The sequence below is a fragment of the Bombus vosnesenskii genome, unplaced genomic scaffold (genome assembly GCF_011952255.1).
Source record: "Bombus vosnesenskii isolate JDL3184/JDL3185 unplaced genomic scaffold, Bvos_JDL3184-5_v1.1 scf7180000013339, whole genome shotgun sequence".
Lineage (NCBI taxonomy): Eukaryota > Metazoa > Arthropoda > Insecta > Hymenoptera > Apidae > Bombus > Bombus vosnesenskii.
The window spans coordinates 1,283,893-1,297,055 of record NW_022882976.1 but is presented as its reverse complement, the minus strand read 5'-3'; the positions used below and the strand labels follow the sequence as shown (position 1 = coordinate 1,297,055).

Genomic DNA, 13,163 nt, shown 5'->3' with positions numbered 1-13,163 from the left:
TTCGCGAAAATAAAACGACGCATAAAGCGTTTAAATCCAGATTTTGTAAATTATAAAAGTCAAATTTCACTTTAATCCCGAACAATCAAGCCTCGTTACATAATCGGCGTGAAACGATCGATTCGATTTCGTTACAAAACGTATCGGAGAAATACGTGTTTCAACCGTTTAATGTTATTCAATTAAAGATTTACCTATCGCGTAATAGAATGTTTGGAAAAATATGAAAATGCAAACGGCGCGATTCGAATTACGATTATCGTGTGAAAAATTGTATGATTTCTCTACCTCGTTCGAACTTCCAAATTACCGTGAACAGATAGGGGGTCGAATTATTTTGAATTCACCCTAACGATTCTGAGATAGTACCGTCGGGATTACGTCCGTTAGATTTTAACGGACGGTAAAAAAAGCCATTGTCGTGAATCAGACACGTAAGAGAGGAGAGAACGACTATCGATTCTGATTACGACGCGGAAAATTACCGGTTCGACATCGTGCGTGTCTACGTTGCTTGAACGGGCATGCGTTACAGCCACTGTTTCGTCGTTAATTAAAACGATCGGTCGCAGATTCGCGGGACGACCGCGGTGCCTGAAATTGCGCGGAACACGTGGTCGAAGCGGTGCGAGCGACCAGTGGCTCGCATCACGCGTGTTTTCCAGACAAACGGGACAGCGAGAGACGCGCGCAAAATCATTCGTGTGTTCCACCGATGCGGTGATCTCTGTGAAACGCTTAATTCTCCGCTTTTCCCAACCGCATGCACAGAAACGAATAGTTCAATGGAGCGGAGCCCACTCGTCTGACACTTGGTAACTGCGTCGTTCGCGTCCCCCGGATTTCCATCGGTCCGTTCAAGCGTCACGCGATTGTTACTATTAATCGATTCGATTGCTTTCGAATTGACAGTTCTCTTGACAGTGTCCTGCTGATTTACCAGCGGATGTTTGCACACCAAGCTCGAACAAAAGAGATTTCGTCGGCCGGCCATCTGTTTTTCCACCCCTTTCCGAATCGGCCAGCCGTTTCTAGCGACGATTCGCCAAAAACCATCGTCGACCATTCACCTGCATACACGCGTACCCATTGAATTTTTAATCGACAATGGAATCAATTCGATTTCCTTTACGCTCGGTTTTGCTCGTGTTTTTTCATCGTCACCATTATGGACGATGGTTAGGAATTTTTTTTATTTTCCATACCGGCACTATCTTTGCTGCCGGCTCTGCTTTTGCTGCTTCCTTCACTGTCGTTTTCGCTTTTGCTCGTTCGTGCTCGCGATGCGCAGTTCCGTGCACAGGTGAACGTGTACGTCGTTCGCTTAATCCATGCGGTCACGAATAGACTTTTTCTTCCGTTGGGCGAATTCACTGCCGCGCTCGTCTTGCTTGATTGCCGCGAACGCGGTGCGCAAATGGCGCATCGACGAGCTCTCGTGGCCTCGTTCTACCTCGTTCTGCTTTCCCTCGTTCGATCGTACGCGAGAAACTCTTTCTTTGTCCGCGCGTTTACCATTCATCCATTCCGCGACGTTAATTACGTTATATACCTATCTCCATCTATACGAGTACTCTTTGTGCCGGCAATAAAGTGAAATTGATAGCCAGCTAGATCAATGCCCGAGAGTTCGCAAATCGACGCAAGAATAACACCGGTGATATCGGTTTTGATTCTTGATAAGTCAAGTCGCTTTTATCGCGAATTAAGGTCGACATCAATCATCGTTCGCGAATCGAGTCGACGATTAATCTTGCAGTTTAACGTGAGCACGTATTAGGAGTTAGGATCCTATTAGGACCATTGACGAAATAAATCAATCTGGTTGTCTCTCACTCTGGCTACGTGGAGTCCTTTTAACTACACCAGCCAGAAATTTTCCCACCGTAGCTCGCGTTGTTTTCGTCGTCTTTCGTAACGGAAGCGCATCTTCATTGAGGCCAAGTGGCGGAGCGCGATTCGAGGGAAGTCGAGGGATAAAGAGGCTAATACGATTTTACGTGGGAAATGAGTGAAAATACCGGGACGAAAGTACACACGGGGGGCGCACTTAAGCGCGATAGAGTGGGTCGCATGCGAAATAGGAGGAATCGAGCGGCACCGGTGGCCAACTGTTATATGTGGCTTCGAGTCGTTTACGCTTTAGGACCAAGCGGCTTGGTCCGTGTGTCGGTTACGCGGTTAATGGCGAGCCACTGCTCTTAAAATATTGAAGGAAAATATAACCGAGCCGTCTACGACCGCATAAAACGCCTAAATAGCAGGCTAACGATCGAACGCTGACGTGGAAACACGAGTTACCGGGTCTTCGCTCGATGTCGATGGGACGAGAGGCATCGATACGCGCAACGCTCTTCCGCTACTTTGTTAGGTCGTACAGAAATGGCGATGATTAACGAGCGGCGAGAAAGAAACGCGACTACGTCGTTTTAGCGGCGAGCGCTTTTCCGCGTAAGGACTCGAAGCACTTGTAATTACGGGGTTGCGAGACGTAGCGGAAGCTGAAGAATGGGGTTTGTTACCTCGCACATTGGCAGGTTATAACGATGGAATGTGAGAGATGCTGTACGTAAATATGTGAAAATCTAAATATTTCGTTTTGTATTTAACCTTTTAACCCGGGGAACGTATCTCTTGAATGTAATAATCTCTTTGCCTGAAGACTTCCTGTCTCGCAATAACAACAAATTATGTCGTCTTTACATTTACAAGAATTTAAATTAACCAAACCGAAATTGATTTATCTTCATTAATTTTAATTTTATGATTAAAATTTAATGAAATTGAAGAAGAACGCATGGTTAACGATAGAGCATTTTTCTTTGATTACAGATGTTCTGAGGCGCATCGGTTGTAAAAAATGAAGGCCGTAATCGCTACGTGTCTCCTCCTCTTCGTCAACGGCGTCCTCTCCGTCGAGTGGAAACACAGTGCCGTCCTGGACAATAACTTCTTAGTTCTTTGGACGCCTGGCGAGAGAGATGTGATGTTCGAGATTCAAGTGAAGACTCTCGGCTACGTGGGTCTGGGTTTCACGAGGGATGACGGCAGCGTTGGAGCTGACATGGTCATTGGATGGGTAGACAACAACGGACAGCTCCATCTTCAGGTAAGTGTCCTTAAGAGCGTCACGTTATTTCCTTCGCGATCGTTGTCAGACGGTAGCTCGAGTTTCTTCGTGCGCGAGCTTTCGTTCTTAAACTCTAAATACTCGAAATTATCGACGTTCCAACAGACAACTTTGTGTATAACGCGCCAGCAAAATAACGGAGAAACGCAATTATCATTATTTCTTAGGTATGCATAGCGCATCTTGAATTGGAAACGATGATTTCGCGAGACGATCATTTTCACCGAGTGCGTTCTAACAAAATTACATTCATTCCACGAACATTGACTTGGAATAATTTCGACTAATTACTCCTATGCTACCGATCCCGGTGCGTCAAGCGTTCCACAGATCACTTGGAATACCAGGACCGTGTGTGCAAGAGAACTCGCATAATGATAGTTCTTCCGAAGATAAGTAATGGGTTTCTCGTTTCGATCGGTGCATTGCATAGTTATCAATCTTACCAACTGAGGCCAGCGGCCTGTCATTACGCGTGCTCGTCATTTTGTACGACACTCTGTCGTTTTATTTTTCCGAGGACCGATTATCTTGCACGATTTTCAGTCACTGGCCCATGATGTATTGTGTTTATCGAAACGGTATTTTTTGAGCTCGTATCCTGTACCGTCCGATGGGACGGATAACTTTTTCAAATCCAAGCAAACGAGACTTAACGGGAATCACGATGGATACGAGCGACGTTTGATAAAATGAATAGAAAGAACCTATGTACGTACATACATACGTATACAGCTAGAGAAAACGGCGGTCGAAAGTTCTTCCTCGATTTCCAAGTAAAACGTAAAAGACGTAGATTCAGCTAACATATCCAGCTACGCTTCGTCGAAACGGTACACGAGTTAGAAAACATCATCCTGCCCCTGAAAGTCTAAAGCTCGATAAACTAACAAGGCAAACATCGCGCGACTGTAGATACGACGAAGAGAATTTTCACCGGTAAACGTTGTGAACCGGTTTAATTTTTCTACAAGAGCCACAAAGAGAACGTGCATAGAATTTTCGGAGGATGGGGTCGGGCGCACAGTTTATTTTCAAGTACTGTTAAATTTAAAACGTCGTTATCCTGCCGCATCTGTTGACGAAAACTCTCTTCGAAAACCTAACTCAAGGGGATTACGCTGTTATCCTCCCTTTCATCAGCATTACGCGGCTGTCACTTTACTCGGTTCTTCATAACATCAGGGCCATAATCTAACGCGGAGGGAGATGGACGCTCGTTCGTTCGTTTCTTTTTTTCTTTCTTTGTACGCTTTTCTCGCGTGGCTTTTCCACGACGCGAACGGGACAGCCAACGTTGCACGAGCAACCACGCGAACGCTTCAACTCTGTCCTCTTCCTGCCTCGTCCTCATTTGTACATTTGTCGTCGAATATTTCTTTTATAACGGCTTTCCGCGCCCACATCGTCCACGTTCGCGTTTCCATCATCGCTTGCAGGCTACTTCGCGCGGAATTTCCCGTCGACGACAAATTCACTCGGATTCGCGCTGCGTCACTGTCAGCCCCTCTCGTAGACAGATGCTTTTCTTTTTATGATTAACCTTTGCGATTAATGACAGCAGTTTCACCTTTCTTGTGCACTCTGCTCACCGATGAAAATTGATTATAATCTCGGCCTCGTGCGAAGGTTTGGAGGAAGAAGATTCGCTAGGATCGAAATAATAGATTCTTAACTGGTCCACGAAAGATTTTATCTTATCCCCGAGGTACGGTGGAACTCGCCGCAACAAGAGCGAGGCGAACTCGGTGTGGAAAATAAGTAAGCGGTTAAGTGAGGTTAATTAAATTCACCTTAAAAGCAATAACTACGATAGAAGTTCTGTACGATGTCTGTTCGCTCGACCGTTTGATTACAGTCGACTGACCGTGCCATTCGTTATGATTAATGTATGTTGTTGGACCGCCGATCGTTTAATGTTCATTGCATACACGACACAATGCGGTTTAAATCGGTTGCTTTGTGATCGATACTTATTAACATTCAATTGGTGCGACGAAATTGAAATGAAAAATACCATCGCTTCCTGCTTATTATTAAAGTCTAATCGAACTCTGATCGAACGAGTTGTGATCTAATCGAAACGAAACGAACCAGACAAGCAAAAATTGTACCAATCAAAACGGCACAATGCAAAATTCTATCTAAATTATCCCTCTTTGTCGGCAAATCATTTAACTTGGTGAAATGGTGGCTCCTTATTGTCGTGTCACACATCGTTCGACATTAACAACGAAGGAACCGCGTTTCTTCTGAAATGGAAAGCTGCCGTAACGTGCGCATATCTGCGTAAAGGGATGGGGTGGTGGATGCAATATAGGAAAGCAATCTTCTCCGGCGACTACAGAGCGGGATAACCGAGAGTAGTGGTGGGTCGGTGCTTAGGTACATATCTACGTAGGTAGGTAGTCAGGCTGCAGATCGCGTTCGTCTCGCGTGTCCGCAATTTTTCCGGTAGAATCGTTGCCTGCTCGTTCCATAATGCATGCCGTGCCGCTCGCAATGCTCCATGCGATGCAGCCGTCGCCGGACGCTCTCATACACACAGAGCGACGTCATGGGAAGAAAAAAGAGGGGAACAGGGAAGGGACATAGAGCGAGAAGAAAGGATCGAATGGACGACAGAACTCATGTAGAGCGAAAAAGAGGAAGACGGAGGAGAAACTTGACGGCCAATGGGAACGAGAAGATTTTCGTTATGATCGTAATCTTAGAAGCAGAACAACCACGATCATCCAGACCAGCTAGGCGACCAGGCGAACACCGGATTCTTAGCGCTCGATTTCTTTCCCTTATACCCCTTTCGTACAGCTTCTTACCCTTTTCCTGGTTTGCTCCCTCTCTCCTAATCTAACAGTTCAATTCTTTTATTCGCATGGTTTAACTTTTCCCTTCCATCTTGTAGGGTCGTTGGTAACAGCACAAACGAACCGAGCTTCCTTCGCGCTGTATGATAATAAGGTAGAAGGAATCGGAGTTGGTCTAACGTCTTCATGAGCGATCGATCTCGTCGATGTAACGCCGATATCAGTGGTATCGAACCTATTTGTAGAGAGTACATTCGACACTCGTTGCTTTGTTATCGTAGTTGATAAAGGAGAATAGGTACGATAAAAGTAACGCTCGACGAAACGAATCGAAGTTGATTAAAGATGTACGCTTCTTGATACATTTACCGTTTCAGGATCCGGCTTTTGTGTGTTCAACCACTTCGATCCCCGTCTCTCCAGTCGGCTGAATTCAATTTTCCTGGTCTAATTCTTTTATTCGCTTCGTTTAACTTCCCTGTTCCGTTCGGCACGTCGTTTCAAGGCGAATCCGTAGCTCGGTGTCTATTTGAGGTCTTTTCTACCTGAAATACTTTTCGAACGAGCGATCGCGACGAGCTACGACGTTCATTCACGTTGTTCCATGCCCTCGGTTCGTTACTATAAAAAATGATATAACTTTTAGCGTATCTTTCCAACGGCGTTTCACCATTGAATTAAAATTGCCTGAAATTTAATATCACGTTTCCAACGAGAATAGTACAGCAAGGAGGAAAGCTGACAAACTTTGAAGAAAAGAATCACGAGTATACTCCATAGTGACGTCGAGTAGACTAATTAATATTTACAACTCATACATCGCGGTCATAGGTACGCGAACCACAGAAAAGGAACGTTTGGAGAAACGCGAGCGCAGCTGGCAATGGCGGGTTAAATAATGCAGTGCGATAAATCGCCAGCCAATTCAGAGCCTCTTGTCGGTCGCCGCTCGATTCGAAGAAAAGCATCGCGCGGAAGCAGTTTCCTCGCGGCGAAAACTCGGCTAATGCGCGATTATTTCAGCTAGTTGCTGGCGGTGGGTCGTCGTGAAACGAGCCGCCAGCGAAATGGTAATGAGATCTTGCTTGGTGCAGTTAATTTCGGTATCTGCTTCGGCCTTACTTCCTTCTCCTTGTTCCTCTATCTCTCACGTCATTCTCTCTCTCCCCTCTACTATATTTTATTTTCTCTCTTTTACTCTCATTGCACACATGCCGAGTCGAATGTAATCACGGCGTGGGACCGGATGCAGGCTAGGGGCGGATACTTGGCCGCGGAAAAAACGAGCAACGACCGCGGCATTTCGCGCAGAATGAAATTCCTATTCCGCATTGTCGGCGGTTTGCTACTGCAGTTGGCTAAAGTGGCTGAAAAAGGTCGATGGAATGGGATGAAAATGCTGCCGCAAGGAGAGGAGACTGTACAGGTTGATGCATATTTCGTCGTCGTTGTCCTTGTCTCGGACGCGTCGTTCGACGCTTGGGAAACGCTTGCTCGAGAAATCCATTAACGAGCGGTTCTGACGATTGCTGGACAAATAGCTTTTCATAATTCGACGCAGAAATTTTTTAATCTACGTCAATGGCGAATGGGGGACGGTTGAGAGGACTCAGAGAGATGGAAGAAAGAGGTGGAAGCAAAGAGGGTGGCGTTTTGGACGCTAACCAACGTTGGAAACGGAGACGAAAGCGAGTGGAGGCCGGTCAGCGCATGGACTCGCGTTCTTACATGCAAAATCTATTCCGATCTAGAAGCATCGGAATTTAGATTGGAGTTTAGCCTAGCCATAGTAGACGTAAGCCAGTGGTATGTATGAAACGGAACGCTGCGCTGTTTTTCCCAGAATATGCGGAATAACTTTCGTTTAAGATCTTTGATAACGGGTCTTTCTATTAGAATATAAACGAGACCCTCGTCGTTCCGATAAATTTTCGTTACGGAAAATAGTTGGGAATAATAAGTCATACATATATATGTAGGTTTTTGTTATACGCATATTGCCTATACGGTTGTGGTTTTATAACATTGATCTACAATTCTAAATAGTTGAAAAGCAATACCTAGGTATTTACGTCGAGTCGCTTGAATTCAAGTATCTTGAGTTGACTTTTCTAACTTGTTAGTTATACTTGATTTGATATATTCTTTTAATTATCAAACGAAATCGAAGTCCTTTCAGCTATTCCTTGAAGCTTGAAATACATGTTCAACGACGTGAATTACTTACATACAATGTGAACTAGACACAAGTTCTTCTGAAGTGAATTTCACTTATTGCTAGTCCAGCATTCGCCTGATTTGCATGAACATAAGCTCGAGTAACCTGAATTCCCCTAACTCGATTAATTTCAAGAAGCTTCTACTCCCCGATAACCATTAATCACAATTCGATATTCCTAAGCCTCGTTATATTTCAATCTCTAATTTACTCGCAGGCTCCAAATGCCTCTACATCTTACGTAATCAAGGTCTTTGACAAACACGTTGCGAAAGGAATCGCACAGTCGCTTGTAGATTCGCTCTCGATCGTATAACTCAATCGTAGATCGAGCCGCACCTAGAAATTGACAGGAGCTTCGTTAATCGTAGACACGCGATCAACGCGAACGAACAACACTGATGAAATCAAGAGAATTGCGATCCGATGAAAGAGGACGAAGAGCGGTCGGAGTCGCGACCGACTGCAAACGTTGCAATCCACCACGAACAGAGAAAACGTTTTTTCGGTGGCACCGTGGAAGGAGAGGCTTGAAAGAATTTGCGGATATTTGCGAACACGTGTCCACATTGAATTCTATTCGCAAACACGGGCCGAGCCCGCGACGGCTTTATTGTGCGCGGTGTAGAACGTTGGGGTCGCTAGCCAGGTCTCGTACGTGCATTCTGACTGTTTGGTGAATAAATGATATGTTTAGTAATATCACATCGCGACTCGCTATTCGCGGCGCACGCAGCAACGAACTAGATGGGAATGGAACAAACGGTCGATCAAGCTGAATAAATCGCGGAACGACGATGAAATGTGCAAAACCGATACGACATCGCCATTCTCTAAATTACTAGATATAACGTATGTGAGAAGTTTTATTTTAGTTTGTCGAAAAGTGATCCTTTTTCTTTTTTATTTTACAATTTCTTTTATCTGAAGCAATCTATGCAGTCAACTATGTAATTATATTCGTCTTAAACCTTGAGTAGTTACGCGTTCTTCTTTTGCACCTTAATTTGAAACCAAACGTTTTTTATCATCTGATTTCTACCTGAAAAGTATCAGACTATCTACCTTAATTTCTTCATTTATGTATCGCTAGTACTTGAAGTTCAGTTATTCTCAATACATAACCATCTATACTTCGTCCCTATATGTACGAAAAATAATAGATAAAATAACGATAGGCTGACTTGAATATCCTTCATCTTCCTTCATCTTCCTTCATCACTTTTGCTGTTCTCGCCGAGTTTATACAGATAATTTTCTCCTTCTTTCACAACGGCGACACAACGTGTTAACAACGACACTGCTTCTGACCTAATTCCGAAGTCCCAGAACGGGTCCACGCGGTCGTTTTTCAAAAACATGTGAAATTACCGACGCGCACTACTATAAAACTACCGTGGTGCCTCGGCTAGACTCTGCATCACGTGTGTGTTTGGGATTAGGGAATGAAAGCGAACGCGTGGTACGTCAGAGAAGCGAAAACGGAAAGAAGGTCGAAAGGGAGGAGCACAGGAAAGAGATGATAAAAATGTCGAAACTCGCAAGAGTGCTTAACGGAACGGTGTACAACGTTCTCGCGTAAAAATGCTAGCGATGCATTTGCATACGGGGCGCGTAGATTCGTACGCGGCAGCAGCTACGTTGGAGAAAAGTGGTGAAGAGGTTGGTATGCGGCAGAGAGGCGGGAGGCTGGTATAGCTTGCGCACAGGCTATTCCCAAGGTACTTCCACTACGGGATCCCCCAATGCGATTTTACCCGTTGTAAATAGGATTCAACGTAAATGCAGTTACATCTATGTACACACACGTGTACGCAGCTTCCCGTAAATGATGTCGCGGCACTGTTTAAAAGTCCCTACGTCTCCCGACGGCGTCAAAACTTAGCCAATAGAATAGAGGGTTCCAGGAACGCAAAGTACGCTACGAAAATTTGCAAGAACGGGGACGCGATCGCGGTAAGTGGAGAATCGCCTTTTTGATTCCGAGCGCGGTGAATAAACGCTTTATTTCTAACTACGGCTCGTTAGTGGGTCAGAATGGCGGTCGCGTTTCCGGAGCTTAGTTAGCGAAAGGGTTGGGGAAGCTACGAAGTTAAATGTTACCGCATTTCACTTAGGCCCGGTCTTTAGGAGATACTTTGCTCGTCGGTTTATTCGGAGTTTGGTGATGTAATTTTGTCGGATGAAAATCTTTCAGACACGAATCGACGTCGTTTGGATCTTCCAGGAAGTTAGAGGTTGGTGTTCAGAGATGACTGCGTGAAAATTTTAGCTGTAATTCGAAGCTACGGGAGCGATATTTACTCTGGTCTAAATAAACTTTGACGCGGGATTTCTCTCTTTTTCGGAGCTTTTTATTCAGGTCGCCGGGATTGACGCAGACACGAACTATAACGAAACAATCAATACGATCCGCCGGAGTGTACAGCATTTAATATCGTTACTTCGATTGCTCGTTCCTGCTGGAAACTAAAACGTTCCTGCGAAAGATCGAACCGTCTTCCACCGTGTTTCAATGGGCTCGCGTTCGATTTTTACATGAAACAAAGATGGGCGTTCGGTTTATGTTCAAGGATGGAAATGATTGATAAGATCATAGTAGGGTATTAGTTTAATTTCGTCGAACTGAAACTCGAACTCGTCGACCGACAAAGTCAACCGATATTATCCCTTCCTTTCGTGCCTTTCATATTTTTTATCAGTTGGAATGAAGCGAACATATGCTATTTCCGCGGCCGACCAACTTTTTGGCGATGAATGTTTCACTTAGTCTATTCCATTATTGATTCCGTTGGTGGTATTTGTAGGATCAGAATAGAAACCGTGTTATACCATCCGAAATGAACTCGCCTGTTCGGTAGGCTGAACGAAAAGGGGCGGTAGCGTATAAGAGGTTTTCCCTAGGAAACCTCGCATGCCGATTCGTTCCTCCAGCTGTCCTCCTTCGTTGTCGACGTTTCATGCCGTGAACCATACCACCAAATCAAAATTCCTCCTGCGGTGAACTATTTAGAATTCCATCTGTAGGAAGTAGGAAAGAGGATATCCCGTTTGAGAGTCTCGTCCTAGACCGAGCGTTTCGGATAAAATAAAATTGAATACCACAAATCATAGGGACCACGTGACGGCTTTGATAGCTCCGCTCGTGTAAATTATATTATACCCGTGGACGTCTGAGAAATATTTTAAGATAAAGTGTGGTACTGGTGCAAGGGGAATGGAGGAAGATCGTTTTGAAATTCCACGGCGAGGGAACCCACTTTCGGATACATCGGCTTTGCGGTTCGCTTGGTATCGGCTCAACCATTCATCAGAGGTGTGTATCGATTTTACGATTTCCGTTTGCACAGAAAGTAACATACGTTCTATTTGCATCGACGTTAGAACGCAACTACTTTATTACGTAATAGCTCACTAAAGCATTTGGACACTTACCGGAGAAAACTTTATGTATATTGTGTGTGTATAGTAGTACATTTTGGAATTTCATTGACAACTGATACATTTACGAAACATTTACTGCAAATATATCTATATTTAGCAAAAAATTAATATTCGGTTTGAACACACAGTTACTTATAAAGATAGTCCCATTGAATATCACGGCTTATTAATATAATAGATTATCGAATGTTTAAATACTTTTAATTAAATATCTTGTAGCTTCTACATCCAAATATATCAATATTCATATATATCCAAACTATCAATATGGTCATGATAGTTCATACATGCATAATACATTCGTAAAACATTTCTACAAGCGTTTGACTACTATCGTAAACTAGTGTAAAGTCGAACTAAAGTTTGTATCCCTGAAACGTGCGATTAACTCAAAATTGCGAAACTGTCAACCAGATATTCGTGCAGTAGTACAGAGAGGGTTGTAGAGCGAGCCTTTGATTTTCACAACCGCAATATCGTTGAACAATCGCGACCGTAGATTTTATAATTGAACCGTTACAACGCAACAAAAGACGCTAATATTGTATTAGCCAAAAGTCGAAAGGGGAAACGTTTGCAAAGAAATTAATTTCGCTGCAAATTGTATTATAACGACTGCGGTAATTACGTTGCTGGCACTTTAGGTGTCCGCCAAGGTACCACATAATTACATTCGGAGTGGGTTTTGTAGTCTGTTACGAAATGTATGCCTGAAAGGACCCCGGGTGGAAGACTCTCCTCTGTACGAATAGCTTCAAAAGATTTGTCGGCCCGAAGCCATGCCTCGCATGCTGATTCGTCTCTCTCTTGGTCGTCTTTCGAGCTGTTCGGCGCCCCGGGCTGCGTCTAGACTCTCGAGACGAGATTACTCAGACCCAAATCCTTCCGAGAAGGACCATTTAAACCTTAAAATTCAAACGAATCGTCTCAAATGGTTCTAATGGCGCTAATACGATTGTCCTTACGATTTTCCTGGGAGAGCAATCGAATCAACCCTGTCCATTTCTCTTATTAATCGTCTCATTCGCATAATTAACTTTTATTATATATATATTTCTCCTAGTTTCGATTCATATACAATTAATTAAGGTGTCCAGTTTACAAGGAAACTGAAGTGTCATCATCTTCTTCGTGCTATTCTTTCACCTTATAAAATTTAAAATATTCAGTCATATCTCGTAACAGCCTGTATAATAGTATAACTTTATAACTAAGTACGACAGTTCCGATTATGGAGGTAGTATTATAAGTATTAAGATACTAATAAATTTTACTTTATTTAATATCTTACAATACAGGACACATGATTCAAATGAAACAGTTTGATAGTAAAATAGCTAGAAAACAAAAGCAATTCAGATTTGTCTGAAAATCAGGCGACGCCTGATTTTAATTGTTAAACGCATATTGTTGTAACATTTCAAAAATTATCTATCCGTATGACAAGAAAGAATTGAAGTTAAAACCACTAGCTCCTACTGCACGTCGATTGGCTAGTGGAGGCAACTCCGCTTAACCCGTGCGTTTCGAGTGCTCGCATAGCAAGGTAAGCACATTTTGAAGC

At 43.7% G+C, this 13,163-nt stretch overlaps 1 protein-coding gene across 1 annotated transcript in view; it reads left to right on the top strand.

Moving 5' to 3' along the window:
* LOC117236029 (MOXD1 homolog 2) overlaps window positions 1-13,163 on the top strand; it is a 167,809-nt gene that overhangs the window by 78,101 nt on the left and 76,545 nt on the right. Inside the window, exon 2 of the mRNA XM_033498605.1 lies at window positions 2,833-3,109. Coding sequence (XP_033354496.1) covers window positions 2,861-3,109 — 249 coding nt within the window. The 5' untranslated portion in view covers window positions 2,833-2,860. The remainder of the gene's footprint in view (window positions 1-2,832; window positions 3,110-13,163) is intronic.